This window comes from Eubalaena glacialis, chromosome 7 (genome assembly GCF_028564815.1).
Source record: "Eubalaena glacialis isolate mEubGla1 chromosome 7, mEubGla1.1.hap2.+ XY, whole genome shotgun sequence".
Taxonomy (NCBI): Eukaryota; Metazoa; Chordata; class Mammalia; order Artiodactyla; family Balaenidae; genus Eubalaena; species Eubalaena glacialis.
The window spans coordinates 25,959,183-25,979,849 of record NC_083722.1 but is presented as its reverse complement, the minus strand read 5'-3'; the positions used below and the strand labels follow the sequence as shown (position 1 = coordinate 25,979,849).

Below are 20,667 nucleotides of genomic sequence, written 5' to 3'. Positions count from 1 at the left end.
TTATCTACTCAACTTACCCTGTCCTCGGGAACAGCCTGAACAGGTCCTGATGGCCACACAGTCAATGAGATCAAAATTCACAAAGGTTGTGTTAGACACTATCAGTTCCCACCTTTTGGGAGTTTTGATCCCAGCTGACATACACAGGCTTCCCTGTGATTTAGAAGGGGGAAAAAAAGGGAAGAAAAATAAGGGGACTGGCCACATGAAATACAATTTTAATACATGAATAAAAACAATTAAGTGAGTAAAAAGACAAACTACAGACTGGGAAAAATATTTGCAAGTCAAATATATGACAAAGGATCACAATGAAATACGCTACACACCTGTTAGATGGCTAAATGAAAAAATAGTGACCGTACCAAGTGCTGATGAGGAAAAGAAATAAATGAACCTCCCATCCATTGCTGGTAGAAATGCAAAATGGTACAATCACTTTGGAAAATAGTTTGGCACTTTCTTACAAAATTAAACATACTCTTATCATTGACCTAATAACTCAACTCCTAAGTGTTTACCTTAGAGAAATGAAAACTTATGTTCATATAAAACCCTTACACAAATGGTTAAAACAGTTTTCTTTGTAGTCAATCACCAAATCTGGAAACAACTCAAATGTCCTTAAACAAATGAGTAGGTAAACCTGTGGTAGATCCCTATAGTGGAATACTGCCCCACAATAACAAGGAATAAAATACAAGTTAGATAAATACCAAAGGATTTGGGAACGAAAGAAGCCAGTCTCAAAAGGTTACATACTATCTTATTCCATTTATATGATTGTTGAAAAGAAAAAACTATAATGACAGAGAATACATTAGTGACCTCCGAGGGGTTAGACATGAGAAGAGGATGTGGCTACAGAAACGGAGTCAGAGGGAGGTTTTTTCAGGCTGATGCAACTGTTCTGTATCTTGATTGTGGCATTGGTAGTTACAGAAATCTACACATACGTTAAAATTTATAGAACTGTACATCAAAAAAGTCCATTTTACTGTATGTTAATATAAAAATAAATAGTAAAAAGTCTAAAAAGAAACAAAAACTACTTCCAGGATTTTCTACAAAATCTCTTCAACAGACTCCATCTAATCAAGCTGTTAGTGCTTCACTGTTCCACTGCTAAAGATAATTGTCTGTCTGAGGATCACCAGAAATTGTCAAGGGTCTCCAGCATGCAAGACAGTGATAAAAAGAAACAAACAGAAGAAAAGAAACCCAGTGGAGACAAAGCCAGTATAGAAATCAGAAGAAAACTTAAACACTATCATTAATAACATCAGAGAAATAAGAGTATCATGTGCATGAAACAAGAAGAAGCCTAAAAAGGAATTTTTCAGAAAAGAAAAAAAGAACAAAAACAGGAGAGCAGTAATAATAAATTCAATAGAAAAAAAAATGAAATACCTTAGAAAGCAGGATAAAAAGGCAGTGGGGCAGTGGGAAATCAGAGAGAAAATTAAGAAGATTAGGTAAGTAATTTAGAGAGCCAATATCTGAATAATAATAGTTTCAAGAAAAAGGAAAATATATAGGAGATAAGTATCAAAGAAATAAGTGAAGAAAACTTCCCAGAAGGAAAGGATATGATTTTCCACAGTGAAAAGTCCGGTCCAGAGCCTAATACAGTGGTTAGAAGAAAAAGCCACACAGCAAGGTACACCATATTGAAATTGCAAAATACTAGGGACAAGGGCGAGACCCTAAAAATCTCCAAAGAGGAAAAACTAATAGGTTACATATAAAAGACCTAGAATCAGAGTATCTAAAAACTCATTTCTTTTTGCAAAGTGATTCAGTATATATATATGGTTTTTTAAATTATTTTCCATTATGGTTTATCACAGGATATTGAATATAGTTCTCTGTGCTATACAGTAAGACCTTGTTGTTTATCCATCCTATATATATATAATGGTTTGCACAGAGTATCTAAAAACTCTTTAACCTCAAGACTAGAAGCTAGGAGACAATGAAGAATTGCCTTCAAAATGTCAAGGCAAAATGAACTCCAACCTAGTAGTCTATAGCCACAACCTTCCAAGAAGGGGGTCTCCATTTGTAGGTCAAAATCTTTAACTTCCATAGACCCCCAGTTAGTTAAGAAAGTTACTGCAGGCTAATAAAATGAGAATTAAATCAGAAAGGAGGGAGACAGGGGAATCAGGAACAAGAGTTCCAATACTACAGAGACATGAAGAAAATCTCCAGAATGTTGGTCAAGAGAAATTCCAAGACCTAGCTATGAAACCCTTTTCTCACACTGCTGGTACAAGTTTAAATACTTGTAATTGTTGTTTGTCATTTGGCATCGGCCACTAAAGCTAAAGGGATATACTCTGAGCCAGCAATTTTACAATCTGGCACATGTTCAACAGAAATGCATACTTGTGAACACCAAGAGACATAGATGATTGTTCATAACATCCTTCTCTGTAATAACCTAAAACTGGAAACAAGCAAATGTGCATCAACAGCAACATAGCTTTAAAAAATTGTGATAGAGTCCATAAAATGGAATACTACGTAACAATGGGAAGAATAAATGATTGCAACATATAAAAACATGGATGAATCTCACAGACATAATATTATGCCAAAGAAGCCAGGCACAGAAGAGTTACACGATTTATGATTCCATTTATATAAAGTTCAAAAACAGATTTGAAATTAACCTATGTCTGAGAAGTCTGAATAATGGTTCTCCTTTGGCTTGGGGGCTGGGGGTTGGGTTAACTGGGAGCAGGCATGAAGGGGTTTCAGAGGAATTGGTGATGTGCTATTTCTAGATCTGGGTGGTATGCACGTGGTTTTTGCTTTATAAAAATTCATTGAGCTCTTCACTTGTGATTTGTGCACTTTTCCCCATAAACGTTATATTTCCATGAAACAATTTGTTTTAAAAGGTGGGACAATACTAGAGAAAAGTAACGTATAAGACGGGAGGGTGAAGAAAGAGGTTAGAGAAGTTTAAGGTCCTTGCATGGCTCATGTAATTAAGTGCCGATGTAATTAAGACTTTGTGAAGACGAGCAGGTGTGTCACAAGTTTAAGTCCAAAGTGAACAATCATAACAGAATGAATAACGTTCGAATGAGTAAATATAAAAAAGGTATTATTCAATGCAGGACAAATCAAGTTCCAAAAGTAGAAAAAAAGAAACATAGAGGCTTCCCTGGTGGCACAGTGGTTGAGAATCTGCCTGCCAATGCAGGGGACACGGGTTCGAGCCCTGGTCTGGGAAGATCCCACATGCCGCGGAGCAACTAGGCCCGTGAGCTACAACTACTGAGCCTGCGCATCTGGAGCCTGTGCTCCGCAACAAGAGAGGCCGCGATAGTGAGAGGCCCGTGCACCGCAATGAAGAGTGGCCCCCACTTGCTGCAACTGGAGAAAGCCCTCGCACAGAAACGAAGACCCAACACAGCCAAAAATAAATAAATTAATTAATTTTTTAAAAATGAGCAATTGATTAAAAAAAAAAAAAGAAACATAGAAAACGGGTTGCAAACTGAAAACACGAAATAAGATGGTGGAAATAAATGCAAATATGTGGGAGACATCAGCATGCGGATGGTAACTGAAACCGCTAGAGAAAATGAGATTTCTCCCAGGGAGAGCAAGTATATGGAGAGAAGAAGGGGCCCTACGATAGAATTTAGACAAACAAAAAGATGAAAGGTCTAAACTGGGGAAGAGAAATCCACAAGTGAAGATGAGGAGTAACCCTGAGACAAATAGGAGAAAGAATGAAGCATCCCCAACAGCACCTGTCTGAATAAGATTTTTTTTTTAAGTAGTATCCTCTGCTTGAATTAATTACAATAACAACAAAAAGGCAACCATCCTACAGTTACTTCCAAAAGTAGGATGACCATAGTTTACATCCAAATCAGGACATCTTGAAGAGTGTGAAAAAGGGTGCTAATTAGACAGAAGGCTAGGACCGCACAACAAACAAAACCACACAACCAAACTAGCATGTATAGTGATGGTTAGCGCGCCTCTTTCTCTTGCATAATAAAGCCATCCTCATTGAAAATTGTTCTACCCATCTCAGTAACAAGGTAATGTTGGGTATAAGGCGTACACAAATATGCCTAAAGGAAAAAAAATCCTTTTTTTCTTCCAGAGAAAAATTAGTTTTCTTCCAGAAACTAGTGTTTGTTTTAGAATAAGACTCACTGATAGCAGAAACTAACACAACATTGTAAAGCAATTATACTCCAATAAAGATGTTTAAAAAATTTTTTTTTTAATAAAAATAAATTTAAAAAGACTCACTGATAATTGTGTGTCACCAATTATACGTGGGTGGAAGGTCTAAGAATAGTTAAGCCAAATTCTCTGAAAATTTTAATTCCTAAAGAAATGGCAGGTTTGAAAGAAAGAGGCTAAAATCAGATTTCCACAACCACAGAAAGGTTTGGCATCCTCCTTTTTTTAAAAAAACAATTAACACAGTTTTATACAGCAATAAAGTGGTTCCCAAATATATCTGAGCAATGTTGTGTTAACTAAAGATTCATAGATATTTTTCTTGTTTGTTTTTAACTCTAGAACTTTGCAAAGACTTTAAAGTGTTAATATGCAATGTGAATTTCAGGGGATGGGAGGGATGGTAAACAGCATATCCTGTATGTAATTAACCTAAGAATCTTTCTTTTCTCAGAGCCTCTCTTGGGACCAGCCTTAAATGAAAAACACTTCAGAGAATACTGGAGTAGGCACTAATAAATGCTTATTGCCAAAGCCATTTTCCATATGTAATTAAACGAGTATTAGACCAGGCGTGGGAAGATATCCAGGTGGTCCTAGCTCCACAATACTGGGAATGATTTTGGGCTATCATTTGACTTCCCAACGCCTCCATTTCTTTACCTGTAAATTCAGGAGTTCTAACTAGACCAACTCTTAGGTAATATTTACCTCTAAAGTTGCACGGTTTTATGATTTGGATGCCTAACCAAGATCTAGACCTTTCCTAAAACAAGCTGTTTAACATTTTCCATCCAGGGACTTTGGTTCTGCACTTACTTGTTAGGAGACTAAGAAGCCCTCAGTTGCATTACCTTGCTGGTGAATCACACCCCAGGGGTGAGATTATTTTTTGTTATCTCATGATAAGCACCCTTTTGTCATAATCTATCTCTTAACTTATGTCACTCTCCCATTAATTATGATGTCTATTTAGCATCAGTTAGGATGTTGTGACATTAATTTGCCAGGACAGTTATTTCCTCAGCTTGATGGGCATTTTGTTTTTAGCATCTTCTCTATGGTTATTTTGGAGAAATTTAAGGGCCTGGGTCAACCAGAGTCACAGAATCTAAATCTGGGTCCCATGCTCTTTTGAAAACTATGCAACCTGAAAAGAAGAATAATCTCTCAAGGTGGTAATCCTTTCAGAGAAAAGGAAAAACTGGCAGGTATTTCCCTCCTGAAAAGAATGGTTCAGAAGAGAAGTAATGAAGGAAGTTGGAGAATTAAATGTAGGAAAATGTAGCTTAGTAAGAAAATGATTTTTTTACTCTTAATGTTTGTATCTATAGCTATGAAATAGTCAAGGGAAGTACGAAAGTCAATAATTATCATTTAAATATCAGTTGATCAAAGCATTCAGGAGCAAACTAAAGAGAATGCTCTTTCCTTGGTCCCCAGAAGTACTCTAGGTCCCTTCCATCTATGATTATTCTGACAATGGGACACTAATATTCATGTAACTCCTTCAAGAAAAAGAACTTGGGGGAACCATTATAGGTCTGAAGCCAATGGCAGCCATGGACTTCCCTTGAGAACTAGTGCTTCTTATCCAGGAAGTCCTCTAAGGCTCACCTACATTCTGGGCCCCTGGCCATGCAGTGGCAGGGAAGTCATCTATAGGTTGATGTTTATCATGTAGAAACCCACACTTAGGCAAGTATTAGGGAATCACATAAGAAACCCTAGTATATTAAGCAAACAATATAAATTATATCACCTTTTTTTCTGGGGCAGGGACCCTAAATAGAGTAAGAACCCTATGAACAAAATGTTGATGTCGAAACTTGGCAAATCACAGATGCACAAAGACGATATGGAATCACCTCATAATCCTTGTGAAGTTAGAGTAAATGACCCTAAAATTATTAGGCTTATTATTGAATTGTATGGACAATAATGCTAAATCGCAAACAAATAAGAGTTCTGCGAACCACTCAGGGCTTTTGTGATGTACATGGACACATAACATGGAAATCTTGTGTATATTTGAATTTTATGATAAACATCACCACTGTTACAAATCAAAAGCTCCTCCAAATTTGACCAATTAAATACAAGATTTACTAAAGAATGCTATTTAAATTACATATCCTGGATTACCAGGGGACCCAACACATGCGATTCTGTTTTGATGGACAACATAAAAGAATCACACGAAGGCACTTACCTTGGGGGCAAAATGAGCAAGTAATAAGCTGTCAGTAACTGAAGTATTTGCATCACTTTCCAAGATGTCAATTCCAAAATCTCTGCATGCATAAACCTGGAAGTTTTTCAGGTGAAGATTGCTACTTCTAAAAATCTATAAAACAACAGCATATATTATGTCAAAGGTCTGAGGCTCGGGTTTTCTTGCAGACTTCCTGTAGCTTCTTTAATTATTGATGAAGTATAAATAAGCATGCTATACCATATTTAAGCAGCTTTTGTCCATCAATATCTGTGCGGGCATCCCAAAGTTGCCGTGAGGTCAGCACTAACTAGTCCCCTTTGGTAACATCCCCTCTGTACTTTTCATTTCTCCTCCTAACAATTGATGCATTAAAAAGGTCAATGTGAATTCTTCGTGTACCTAAAGTAAACTTGCAACTGTCAAGTAACACAAAATTAACGGAGAAAAACAGAGCATCCAAGAACTCCAGTACTTAACATTTTCCTCAGTGTTGTATACGTTTACTAATATTGTCAGAAAATTGTAAATATGAAGTAAGTAATTCAGCATGACTACAGACTCAAAATATGTTACATGCATATATAATGATGACAGCTTGGGCTAGTGGCCCCAAACAAGGATCAAGTATTAACAAAATGAGCTTGTTCGAGTTGAATCACACTAGCTTGGGGGACAGAGCCCTTGGTTTTTACCTAGCACTCATATTAACTAATTATGTGATCTTGGGCAAGACATTTAACTTTTCCTAGGCCTCAGCTCAACCACCCTGAAAATCAGGGTGCCGTTAGGACTACCAGTTAACCTTACACAGTTGCCTCTTTGTTTACTAAATAGGGTCATGCTTACATTCGTACCTTAAAGTTGGAGTTTCCAATAAATTAAGGCCAAGGAAGCCTTGATTTATCACAGTATGGTGCTTCTACTTGTCGATCAGTCTTTGTGCTTGAATTTTCAAGAACTGAATAGCTTGCATTTCCCACTATGTATGCGCTGACAGCTTTTATAAAATGATAGATCTTTGAAGACACGTTTATGTAAACAAAATAGGTACGATCTGAACTGATAACTTGACAACAGTTGTTACCTAATTACAGGCATCAGCCCTTCTGCAAGAAACGAATTGCTTCCCTGCAAAAGAGGGATTTGTCACCTCTATATTTATAATGCTTATGGGAAACAAAGTACTTGATCAAATTTAATGAGAAGAAAATACTTAATACAATAGGGATTCTTCCTGTTAGCTCACCCAATTTTGTATTTTGGGACTTTCCCAAATAGTTCTCCTCATGTTGGATATGTGAAATAAATGCCTAACTTTCTTACTGTGACTTAATTATATGTTTTTATTCTATTTCCTGAATGCCCTATAGATATATTTCTTCATCCGTGTATCTTAGGCTCCCTATTTCTACGTGGCAGAGACCAAATGTATGTAATTTTCTCTGTGTAGCACCAAATAGTGACCCTGGATAATTTTTATATGGTGCTGGTAATAGTGAACATACAAAGCTTTCTTATAAGACATCACTGAAATAATGAAAATTAAATGGATAACATGAACATTGTTTCCTTTCAAGGAAAATAGGAGAAAATTTGGCTCATTGATGAAGGTAAGAATGCCCCCTTGAGCTGGAATTTTTGTGTTTCAGTGATGAACAGCACTTTTCCTTACAACTGAAACATGTACTATTCAGGATATTAGGGTATCAAATGCACAACTTTTGGAGTCTGGATTCTGCACCTGGTTTTGCTGCTAACAAACTGTGTGACCTTTGGCAAATCCCTTTACTTTCTGAACCTTAATTTTTTCTCTCTAAATAGGCATGTGAGGGGAAGAACAGATGACCCCTATGATCTTTCTTGGTTGTAAATCTCTACGATTCTGTTGTTCCCTATTAGAGCTGCTGGAAAATCGCCAGGCAGGCAATGAACTAACCTTGGCTTACTGACTAGGAATCTGTTCATTCAACAACTATTTCACACACACCTATGATGCTGTTGGCTCCTTAAAGCTGTGAGAATATCGCAATGCTCCCCCAGCAGCAAATCATCCCCCTTTAAGTAGAGATGCACAATAAATCACCACAAGAACAAAAAACTAAAGAGACGTACTTGGGCACCACCTGCACTTCCCCAAACCATGAAATTTTGGAACAGGGTGGGACCAGTGCCATTATCCCAAGTTGGCTGAAACTTAGGGTATACAAAGAGGCCACACCTAGGAAGAAAGATAAAGAGTGAAATTCAGCCAATTTCTGCATTCCAAATGTCTCACTTTTTCTCATTGGAAAATATAAAACTAAAGGCACTGAATAAGGGAGAGTGAAGAGGAGACCTGCGAGCCTTCTCTCTGACTGTCATTGCCTATCCCTCAGCCTTTCCTTTCTGTCACCCTCTGTGGCCTGCTCCTGGATCTCAACAAGACACAGATTGCCATGGTCCCATTCCATTCTCTCAACCCTTCTAGATCCATCCCCTTCCTGGGAGCCTGGACACCCCTGTCCAGCCCTTCATAACACGAGTCTCACTCTTCCATCAGTCCCTTCTAGATCCATCCCTTTGCTGAGACAGCAGATACCAGCCCCTGTAATCCCTGAAGCTTTTGTGCTTCTCCCTGAAATGCCTTAGCATTGTGGTATTTTGGATACCTTCTCCCCTCACATCCCAGGGCTGCTGAGAGCTGCTAGATAAAAAACTTCATAATCTTAATAATAATTTCATGACACATGTACTAATTCTAGCCTCAGCCGGCGCTTCAACATGGCGGAGCAATGGTGCTTAATCCTTATTCCACTCTCCTTATCGTTTCCCATCATTGCAGTATTATTTCCCTATTATTAACATAACTATTATCAGAATTATTTATATCGAGGAATTCCCCGGCAGTCCAGTGGTTAGGACTCCATACTTTCACTGTTGAGGGTGTGGGTTCAATCCCTGGTCGGGGAACTAAGATCTCGCATGCCACACTGCATGGCCAAAAAAATAATAATAATAAATAAATAAACTGTTTAATAGAATTATTTATATCAATTATTGAGTTCCTACCATATTCGAGATGTTCTCTTAGGTGCGTTATAGAAGTCATCTCTAATTTTCACATCAAACTTTCACTAGAGATCTGTCCCTATTTCACAAATAAGGGATCTAACTCTTTAAAAAAAAAAAAAGGCAGTTTACTCAGACAAAGTCCAGATTTGAATCGGGGCCTGACTGATTCTGAAGTTCACATTTTTCCCATGTTCCCACCATGTTTCCCAGTCCTTGCTCTTAGCAGACGACCTTATCCTCTAAATAGCAAAGACTTTGAATGAGCCCCTCTCATCTCACAGCGTGCAAGTCACAGGCAAAGAGCCTCTTCTCCAAACTTCATCTCCCCACTCAGCTCCTGAGCTCAGGCACTCTGGCTTCCCAGGTGCCCCCAACCTGTTGGGAGTTTAATTCATCTCTCTATTGAATTCTCCTCTGGCCACAAAAGGTGCCCTCTGTCCTATGCCCCTTCAAGTGACCTCTCTCTCTTTCCCTTCCCTTCCCCACCAAATTTATGATCCAAGATGCTCACTCAGACACATCATCAAATCTCACATGGATGCCAAGCATTACACAACCCTCTTGGTGAGTGTTGTGCAAAAAAATGTTAAACCATAAGGCTTACACCCAAAATATAGATGAACTTCCCCCAAGTTACCTCGTACAAGCATGTGCACTGTTCCGGGTAAAGGAGAGAAGTGGAGCTTGCGATGTTTGGTTGGTCACAAGGTGAAAAAAGTAGCCATAGCCAGCAGCACATACCCTGTTTCCCTATGGAAATTAAGGATAGTTAAATCATAGTCAGTCCATTACAATAAGGCTGCTGGAAAGAAACACTCTTCTATGTGCTCATTCTGCTTTTTCACTTACTTCCTGCCAAGGTGTATTGATATACCTTGGTTCAAAAATACGCTCATTCCAATAAAGAAGATGTGGTGTGTGTATATATAGATATATATAGATATATATACACACACATACATACAATGGAATATTACTCAGCCATTGAAAAGAATGGAATAATGCCATTTGCAGCAGCATGGATGGATGGACCTAGAGATTATCATACTAAGTGAAGTAAGTCAGAGAGAGAAAGACAAACACCATATGATATCACTTATATGTGGAATCTAAAATACAACACAAATGAACATGTCTACGAAACAGAAACAGACTCACGGACATAGAGAACACACTTGTGGTTGCCAAGGGGTGGGGGAGCGGGAAGGATTAGGAGTCTGGGATTAGCTGATGCAAACTATTATACATAAAATGGGTAAACAACAAGGTCCTACTGCATAGCACAGAAAACTATATTCAATATCCTGTGATAAACCATAATGGAAAAGAATATGAAAAAGAATATACATATGTGTAACTGAGTCACTGTGATGTACAGCAGAAATTAAACACAACATTGTAAATCTAAAAATATATATATATGCTCATTCCTCTTCCTCCAGGCAGTTCAGTTTGACTGTACTTTGTCCACCTCAGTAGCTGGCATCTCATGTTAAAACGTCCTTGTAAATTTCCACAGTGAGAAGCTTACTTGTGTCACCTCATACAAGCTCTCCTCTTTAGTGTGTAAAAAATACTCGGGAGCAAAGTCGTCCCTAAAGCCAAGTCTCCACAGAGTGTTCTCTCTGATCCTTTGAACAGAAGAAAAAAACTGAGATTATCTGCAATGGTTATTTAATATCAATGCAGATGGTAAGGGATATGCACGTTGGGATGAGACACAGAAAAGGGTTAGAACTGAAAGAGGAAGTTCTGACCCACTCAAGGACACAGCTCTTCCTCCCAGCCTTTTAGAGAGCTCGAGGAGCTTATTATACTACACTGTGAGTAAGGATTAAGACCAAAGACCGCAATCACACCCTTTGAATCATAGCTGTTCTCTATTTATCCTTAGGTTAGCAAACTCATTTCATCCCATAGCTTCAGCCATTCTAGACTAATATTTTATTGGCTTTAATTCTTAAATGAAAGGACTTTAGGTATTATTAAAGGCAGCGCTCTGAACCTGGGTGACCCACTGGCAGTCATTATATAGCAGTACTCCCTACAGAAGGGGATTTTAAAAAGTCTGTTCCTCTCTGGGAGTGCCACATGTTCCACACACATGTGCGCACACACAAACACACACACATACGCACAAGCACACAGAAGCAAGCAAAGTCGATATGGAAGAAAAACTGAAATAGGATGTTTTAAAACAAACAATACTCAACTCCTGGCTTATGTGAGAGAAGGCACCAGTACCCCAGCACCTGGAGGCCGTCAGCCTCTGGGGAAGTATGAATGAGGGCCAGAGTTGACACTGAGACGGGAGGCCTGACCAGCAGGCAGCAGCTGGGACCTGGCCAGGGGAGCCAGCACTTGCTGACACAACCACAGGTACCGTTTCCTGAACATCAGCCAGTAGTTCACTGTGGGCACTGAAGGCCCTCTCACCCTGGGTATCTGTAATCCACCAGCCATGCCTCCTCTTTCACTCCATTACAGAACGCCTTCTTTCTTTGTGCACTAGTGGCCCATTCTTTACTGCACTTCATTCCTTTGGATTCTAAGCATTTCTCCAATTTTCTGAGGCCACTTAAAATTCTAATCACATGTCTTACCACATACTAAAAGTGACTTTTGGGCATCATTGAATATGAAGCTGAATCACTATTCAAGATGCTAACATGACTTCAGGACACCTGGGCCATCTCTAGGACCCCAGTTATCCTTGGGTGGCAGAGTCTGGAGCTGTGGTTGTCAGCCAGGGATGATATTGTTCCCCAGAGAGCATCTGGAAATCTCTGGAGACAGTTTTCATTGTCACAGTCAGAGGGAGAGGGGTTTTACTAGTATTAAGTGGATAGAGACCAGGGATGCTGTTATATAGAGGACAGCCTCTCACAAATGTGAGAGGCCCCAAATGTTAATACAAGCATGGTTAAAAAAAAAAAAAAAAAAGTCTAAAGTCTTCACTTGTTCTTGAAATAACTTTCCAGTATCCCATCTCCAAATTTTGATGGAAAGACCAACCTAAATATAAAAACATGGTTAATTACAATAAGAGTACTTTGACAGTTTTTACTGGGAGAGTATTTATATCTTTTTAAACAACCAAATCTGCCACTAGACACTCCCCCAAAGAACACTTACTGGCACTGAATCAGTTATCTCAATTCTTCCCTCGTGCTAGAAAACAAGACATGTACTTATGATCCTCAGTTTTGGAATAATCACTGTCACTGGGCTGGCAAATACAAGCATCCAATAGAAGCACCAAATACAAGTGCCCTCATAGAAACACAAGCAAGTAATATGGCTGTTGATTCTGTTATGATTACACAACTGGAACCTTCCTCGGGGAAGCACATATGAAGCTCCACCTTCCACATAGCCAGCGTTGAGTGGCTGTGTCTCTACCACCCCCATGAGCCACGAGAAAGGCCATGAGTATATAAGAATTGAGGGTTAGGGAATGGGGGCTTCTGAAACACCCACCTTTTCTGCAAGTATACAAACAATAAGAAAGGTGCACTGGGACTTCCCTGGCGGTCCAGTGGTTAGGTCTCTGCACTTCCACTGCAGGGGGTTTGGGTTCAATCCCTGGTCAGGGCACTAAGATCCCACATGCCTCGCAGCACAGCCAAAAAAAAAAAAAAAGGTGCACTAGAGGCTAGAAATGATCATCTCGCTTGGACGTACACCTCTATTTCATTACCAACAAGATGCTAATTCATTACCATGACTCCACGAGGAAGGGAAAGATTCAAACATATGCAGAATATATTTCAAGGACTTCATCCTTATTCATCACCTTGGCCATACAGGTGCTCAGAGAGCATGTATTTTGAATGAATGAACAGATTTGTTGAATCATCTTCCCTGGTGTCAATAGTATTTTTGGAGCATCTGGGTGGTCATATATAAATGTTTCCAAGTGCATTTATAGTTGGGCAGGATATTGCAACTTCGGTCTTCTGTTAGCCAATAAGGCTCACTTTCTTTTAAAAGAAGCACTTGAACAGTCAGATGACATTACTTTCCAGTCCTTTTCACTCTGCATTCCAGTTGGGTATGCTACAAATGACTTGTGAGCAGAAACCACATATGTATGCAGGCAGCTGGCAGCTTGTGGGGAAGGGTTTAAGGCAAGCAGGGAATTTTGTGTGGAAATCAATTCTTTGCGGAAGTCAATGTATTATGGACATTCAAGCAAGAGAAATTCCAGAGAGAAATTAACTGCCCAAGTAAGCCAGTTCCTTGTGGTGTGCATCTGTAGTCACTAAAAAAAAAGTGAGTTAACCCTTCAGGCAGCTCTTAAATATACATTAGCTATTGAGTGGAGAGAGCTAGAGAGCTGAAATCGGCCTTTAAACACAGAATTCCTTACAAAATTGATTCACAAACCAGAACAAATTCCCCTCAAATTAAATGGATGTTTTCAAAGGGCTGGTCTTCAGGGGGTTTCTGTTGGCTGTTCTAAACAGGGGTCTGGTCGTGGGAAATGTCCAATGCCCACAGACACATGGGATATTCTGGAGCTCTGGGAGTGAACAGTCTCTCGCTGACAGAGAGCAAAGACCTTCCAGCCTGAGGTCAACGTAGGTTATGTCTCCTGGAAAGACGAAGCCTCTGGACAGATAAGAAACACCCATAAAGGAGTCAGAGACTCAGATGCTGGAGTGCGGTGGGGAGACAGCCTGGAAATGAAGTGCTCCGGACACTGCAAGGTGATGCATGCAAAGCCTGGCAAAGCCTATCTAAGGAGTATACAAAGGAATATTCCAAGTTCCTTGGACATTTAGATGGGAATATCATGTTGAGTCCTCACCAGCAAGAAGGCACAAAGCTCAGGTTTTGCTTCTCAGAAAAACTGCCCTGGACCTGGCTCAGCAGCAGCCTGGACAGGGAGGCAGGCAGACCACTTGTGGCTATGAAAACTAAAAAGGAATATCGCACTTGAAATCCCCTTATACCAAGCAGGGTTGAGGGTGAGTGAACTGTAAAGATGGCTTCCTGGGAGCCCAGGTGAATTCCATGCACTGGGCAGAGCATTTGGTCCTAGGCTCTGGGTCTGAGCATTCCAGGAACAATATACAACCACAAATAACTGCAGAGACTTAATTAAGGATCAGCTCCGTTTCTTCCTGCCTACCTGCCAGGCCAGAGATTTTAAGGTCAACTTCTGTATGTAGGAGAGAGGGTTTAGGCTTTCTGGATTGGTTGCCCAGCCACTAGGATTAGGTCACCTTCAAGCCTAAATAAGGGCTTTCATTTACATAACAGTCTTGTCCCAATGTCCATTTCCAGGTTTTGCCATTGCTCTATGGCGATGGTTATGGTTATGTTACCATTGGGGGGGAAGCTGGGGGAAGGACACACAGGAACTCTCTGTTCTATTTTTGCAACTTCTGAGTCTAAAATTATTTCAAAATTTAAAGTTTATAAAAGAAATAGCCTAATGAATCACAGTAATACAGTGGCTTTAAAAAAATGTTTTGCCAAACTGCAAGGAAACTGAAAAGCAAGGTGGGTAAAGGGGTCACAAAAACTGAGCACATGCAAGGCTTGGCTCCATCCTCTTAAGGGGCAGTCAGCTCTGAACCACTCACAGAGCAGAACATAAACGCCATGCCCCGTGAGACAGTTCCTCACAATATAAGGGATATCCCCCTCTTGAGCATCAGAACAACACTGGAAGAGGACAGGTTTCTCACGCACGCGCGCGCACACACACACACACACACACACACCACTACCACCGCCACCCTTATCATTGTTGTTGTAGCCTCCTTATTATCACTTTGGAATAAAAATATATTTCTAAAATATATTTTTCAAAGTACTCTGTGTATCATCCACATAGGACACACCTAATAAACACTAGCTTACTGTTTGCCCACTGACTGAAATGACCTTCGTTGGCACTAGGAGAAGTTCCTAATTTTTAGGTTCTGACACATACTCCCAGTCACACCTATGTCCTTGGTTGTGGCACACTCCAGACAATAGACTATGAAAGAGACAGCACAGTGGAACCCCAGCAGCGCAGCTGCAAAATTGGAGAGGACTGTGCAAAATTTAACACTGAGAGATGAATTCCACAGGATCTAAATGCTGACACAGATGAAACATCTTACTTGTCAGTCATCAAAATGATTGCGGGATCTTGGAATCTATTCTTTATTTTCCTTTTTCTTCCCCCTATTCTTTGATTATGGAATTATACCTACAGCCATTCATTCATTATATTTCATTAATTTTTACTGAGCAACTATTATATTCCAGATGCTGTGCTAAGGTCTAAAAGTTAATAAGCTAATGAAAAGAGAACTACAGAATTTTAAGATCATTGAAGATGAAAATGTCAGGAATTTACCTAATGAATATACTTAATGAATTTACATTACCAGCTTGAACTAAAATCTCATTCTCCAAACACATGCATTGTATTATTTTTCAATTTTGTAAAGTGGATATAAGAGGAAGAAAGTAAATGGATGGAAAGGGAAGGCATCTAACAGAGAACAAACAATTTGTTTTGGGCTCAAATTTTTCATTGCTTTCTAGGCACTGTTCTGCAGGTCAGTCTGCAAAGACTCAAGTGACCTATAAGTTTGTAGGCAGCTCTCTGGTTCTCTGCACCTATATAGCCAGCTCATTTCTTTTGTTTTGTTTTGCTTGTTTGTTTTGTGTTAGTTTCAGGTATACAGCAAAGTGATTCAGTTATATATACATATATATATATATATGTATGTGTATATATATACATATATATATATTCTTTTTCAGATTCTTTTCCATTATAGGTTATTGCAAGATACTGAATATAGTTCTCTGTGCTATACAGTAGGTCCTTGTTGTTTACACTTTATATGTAGTAGCTGGTATCTGTTAACCCCAAACTCCTAATTTACCCCGCTCCCCCCTTTCCCCCTTGGTAACCATAAGCTTGTTTTCTGTTTGTGAGTCTGTTTCTGTTTTGTAAGTAAGCTCTTCTGTATCATTTTTTTTAGATTCCACATATAAGTGATATCATATGGTATTTGTCTCTTTCTTTGACTTACTTCACCTTAGTATGATAATCTCTAGGTCCATCCATGTTGCTGCAAATGGTATTGTTTCATTCTTTTTATGGCTGAGTAATATTCCATTTTATATATATATATATATATATATATATATATATATATATATATATATATATATATATATATATATATATCACATCTTGTTTATCCATTCATCTGTTCATGGACACTTAGGTCGCTTCCATGTCTCGGAAGCATTGCAAATAGTGCTGCTATGAACACTGGGGTGTACGTATCTTTTCGAACTAGATATACGCCCAGGAGTGGGATTGCTGGGTCATATGGTAACTCTATTTTTAGTTTTTTAAGGAGCCTCCGTACTGTTCTCTGTGGTAACTGCTCGTCAGCTCATTTCTTACTAGTCAAGTAGTGGCCAGAACACCCACCCAGGAGGCAACGAGCTACCCAGTGAAGCAAAGCCAGGCAGCACCTCTGACACTCAATGTGGGATTTAGATACATTCCAGCCTCCTGAAGGAAAATGACCTGGGCAACCCTGAGGGTCTACTACTTCAGAGTAGTCAAGATTATGTTACCCAAGAAACTAGGCAAAAACGTAACTCTTTAGTCCCCAAAGCTTGCTGGCATAGTTGTGCAGCAAGCCCTGTGGTCACCAACAAGTTAAACGTCACTCTCATTGTTCTGCGTCTACCGGTTGGTTTCCTTCAATCCATGCACTGCTGCCTCCTGCCCTCACTGGCACATTAGCTGCCCCCATTAGGCACCGAAAATAGTGTGTAAGCACTGTGCTTGGAATAAAGGTAATTAAGAGTCTGGCGGAGGGTTGAGGAGATAACCATGACTTTTATTAGGGGTTATTCAGCTGAAGGTAATTAAAAACAGATGATCAGAGAGGGAGAAATTCCTTCTCTCTGGTCCTCAGAAACTTGGCATAACTCTCATGACACAGTAGGTACTCGGAGCCGAGTCCTGACGAGTGAGACCCTTAACCCTTTCATAGATGGTCCATGGGACAAAATTATTGGAAAAGGGGAAACTAAATGGCCTTCCCACTACTCTGATGCAATTCCTCATTCACGGATCTATGGTTAAACTACCAGAAAAATTAATTTCTTAAAGTGTTTAGAGAGAAATTTACCAAGAAGAAGTAATGTTAAGTTGTATTAAATAATGGGATAAAAAACCACGGCCATCAGAGTGTATAGCTGACCCTTGAACAATGCAGGGGTTGGGAGTGCCAACCCTCTACGCAGTCAAAAATCCGCATATAATTTATAGTCCACCTTCCATATACATGATCCCTCGGTGTCCATGGTTCCACGTCCAAGGATTCAGCTAACTGTGGATAGTGTGGTAGTGTAATATTTACTATTGAAAGAAATCCGAGTGTAAGTGGACCCATGCAGTTCAAACCCGTGTTGTTCAAGGGTCAAATGTAATTCATTCATCCTGGAATGTGATGTGATCTCACACACCTCGTGACTCTGCTGACCCTCAGTTTTGAACACTCTTAAAGGGCAACAATATGACCACATTAGTATAGTAACATAGTGAAGATTTAGTAAGTAATTATTATTGGAATCGAGACCAAATTCAGCAACCACAGCAGATGGCTCAGGAAGATATTCTAGTTTGCATTAATCTAAATGACCAGAAAATAATCAATATCTACTTTGTTTTGCTTTGTATAAATATTGCTTCAAAGGGTGTTCACGGGAATTCTGAAGGAAGTGATAGCATTTATCCTAAAGCACTGTTTAACCCAAAATCATAAAGTAGTTTCCTGTTACCATTGTGCAGCTAGTAGATGCTGCATACCACACCACTGATGCTGCCACTCTGGATAACTTCCGGAGTGAATTTTATGCCTCTCATTTCTGACCGTCCTGGGAGCTGAAGATCTTACCTCTATAACATTGGTGGGATCGCGGATGTAGATACCAGAGGGTGTCACCATTTCAGTACTGGAAAGTCCCTCAGCGCCAGAAACACTGACGATCACATTGTTTCTTATTATATTCCCCTGTTCTGACCAGTCTAATTTAAGAAAAGGGGATTCACCAACATAATTAAAATGTACTCAACTCAACCTTCTTATTTCTACTAATACACGTTATAGTTCTCATCATGCATATACGTATATGTATATATATAAACATCTAGTGTGTTCAACAAATTTAAGATATCTAACATACTGCCAGCAGGCTTGTCTATAAAATGTATGACAACTTAAATGGATGGTAACAGTTTTAAAACCAATTTACATATTTACCATTTTCTCTTCCAGGAATAACCTCCCAAGGGATATACCTTATCTCGGGGCATGCACCTGAGAACAAAAGATCATGTTAGCTCAGCATGTTTCATGCCACCCAGGAAAATGAGAGACGCTGAAATACTATTTCTTTTTTTTGGTGTGGCTTGTTTTGATTTTGTGTTGTGTTTTTATCTATGAACCAGACAAACAGATTCAGATTATGTGAACTTTTTAGTTCTAGAGTATCATGAATCAGAAGCTCATTTTAAATTAAAAAAATAATAACAAAGAGATAGATCTACCGTTTTACTTCTTAGGAAGAGTCTGACTGTCTTCTTAGTTAAATGTCACACACCCCTGTGTCAGGTCCAGCCCCATCCTTAGCTGTTTGAATTGGCCACCAGCCATCTGCATGCCCTTCTCTTCCCCTGAAAGAGCGGGAATGTCCTGGAGGAACAGGCTAGACAAGACCTCAGACCCTCACAGTCAAACCAGAGGTTTGAAATAGAAGAGAATAAAAGAGCACGGGCCATGCTACACAGAGATCAGCCACTTACATGGTATCCACACAGAGCAACCCCACAGACCCCCTTTCTTCTAGGTCTTTAGGTGTCTGGGCTTCCCATGTCACTTCATGAGTCTGAGTTTGCAAACTCATCTTGCATGGATTGAGTACATTATCTAAAATGCACTGACAGATATTCTAATTCCATCACCTGTAATGCAGTAGATGTCAAGAGCCTCCAATTCACGATATCCAAGCACTCAAGGCCAAATTCCTCCTGCAGGTTTTCTTCCTTGCCTAGTTAATGTCTATTCCATATAATTGTTTCCTCCTAAAATAATATTGTTAGGGTACCTCCCTGAATTTCTGCTCCAGGTTTCAAAAAACTTTTCCCTTACAGCAACAAAAGTAAGAATAAGCAAAGTCAATCCTCCACATGTTAGTCTGACTGCCCTGTAGCTGTCCTTTTCCAATCAAAAGATTTTCCTTCACCTGATGACTTCTACTGTCCTTAGCTCTTTGCCTTTTCGAGCTTGAGTTAGTTTACATGATCCATAATTTCCCACTAAACAGTTTCCCTCTCAGGGTTAGAACCTTTCTAGCGTTTATCTTAACAGATCATTCCTAAATGAAACATACACATTTTCTCACTGATGATATCACAGAATTTATTTAAATAGAAAACACTATCTAACAAGTACAGTTAGAGTCTTACTTTCTGTGAAAACCTCTGATTTGCTTTTTTATTCCGATATAACCAAAGACCCGTTGTTCATTAATACATTCACTTCTTTCAACAAATATATCTCCAAATGCACTAGTTAAGGTGCTAAGTGCGAAGGGGACAATGTTCACATGAAATCTGGCGGCAAAACATATGATCAGAAACGTGATATATAATTTTTAAATCAATAAGTAATGATTGTTGGTAAAAGAGCTCAGACAGACAGCCTTGCCTTGGGAGTGTGGGGGAGACACTTTTACAGGAGGAGAGTGCGCGGTATGAGCAGAAGGAAAGAGCCGTGCAAAGGCCCTGATGCAGGAGAAAGCGTGGTCTTTGGAAAGAATTAAAATAAAATAGGTCCGTGCAGTTAGAGTACATGAGGAGAGGACAATAGCAGGATAAGTGTACCAAGGTTAATAAAGGCAAAATCACTAAGGGAGTCTTTTAAGCCAGACTAAGGATTTTGGATTGTATTCTAAGAGAAATCAGAAGTTCTTAAAGGGTTTTAAGGAGAGGAGTGACATGATGCAATCTGAGATTGTTAAGGATAATTCGAGGCATCGCAAGGGGAATGAACTTTAGGAAACAAAAGTGGATACAAGTGACCATTTAGAAGATTCTTGAAACATGGGCTTCTTCAGCAAGCCACAAGAGCAGT

General features: G+C 39.4%; 1 protein-coding gene across 8 annotated transcripts in view; it reads right to left on the bottom strand.

The window, feature by feature from the left end:
* PKHD1 (PKHD1 ciliary IPT domain containing fibrocystin/polyductin) overlaps positions 1-20,667 on the bottom strand; it is a 446,865-nt gene that overhangs the window by 233,754 nt on the left and 192,444 nt on the right. For all 8 annotated transcript variants that reach the window (XM_061196096.1, XM_061196099.1, XM_061196100.1 and 5 more), the window contains 6 exons: positions 18,796-18,852; positions 18,430-18,560; positions 10,128-10,240; positions 8,552-8,657; positions 6,434-6,568; positions 18-153 (listed from right to left, as the gene is read on the bottom strand). In XM_061196096.1, coding sequence (XP_061052079.1) covers positions 18-153; positions 6,434-6,568; positions 8,552-8,657; positions 10,128-10,240; positions 18,430-18,560; positions 18,796-18,852 — 678 coding nt within the window. The remainder of the gene's footprint in view (positions 1-17; positions 154-6,433; positions 6,569-8,551; positions 8,658-10,127; positions 10,241-18,429; positions 18,561-18,795; positions 18,853-20,667) is intronic.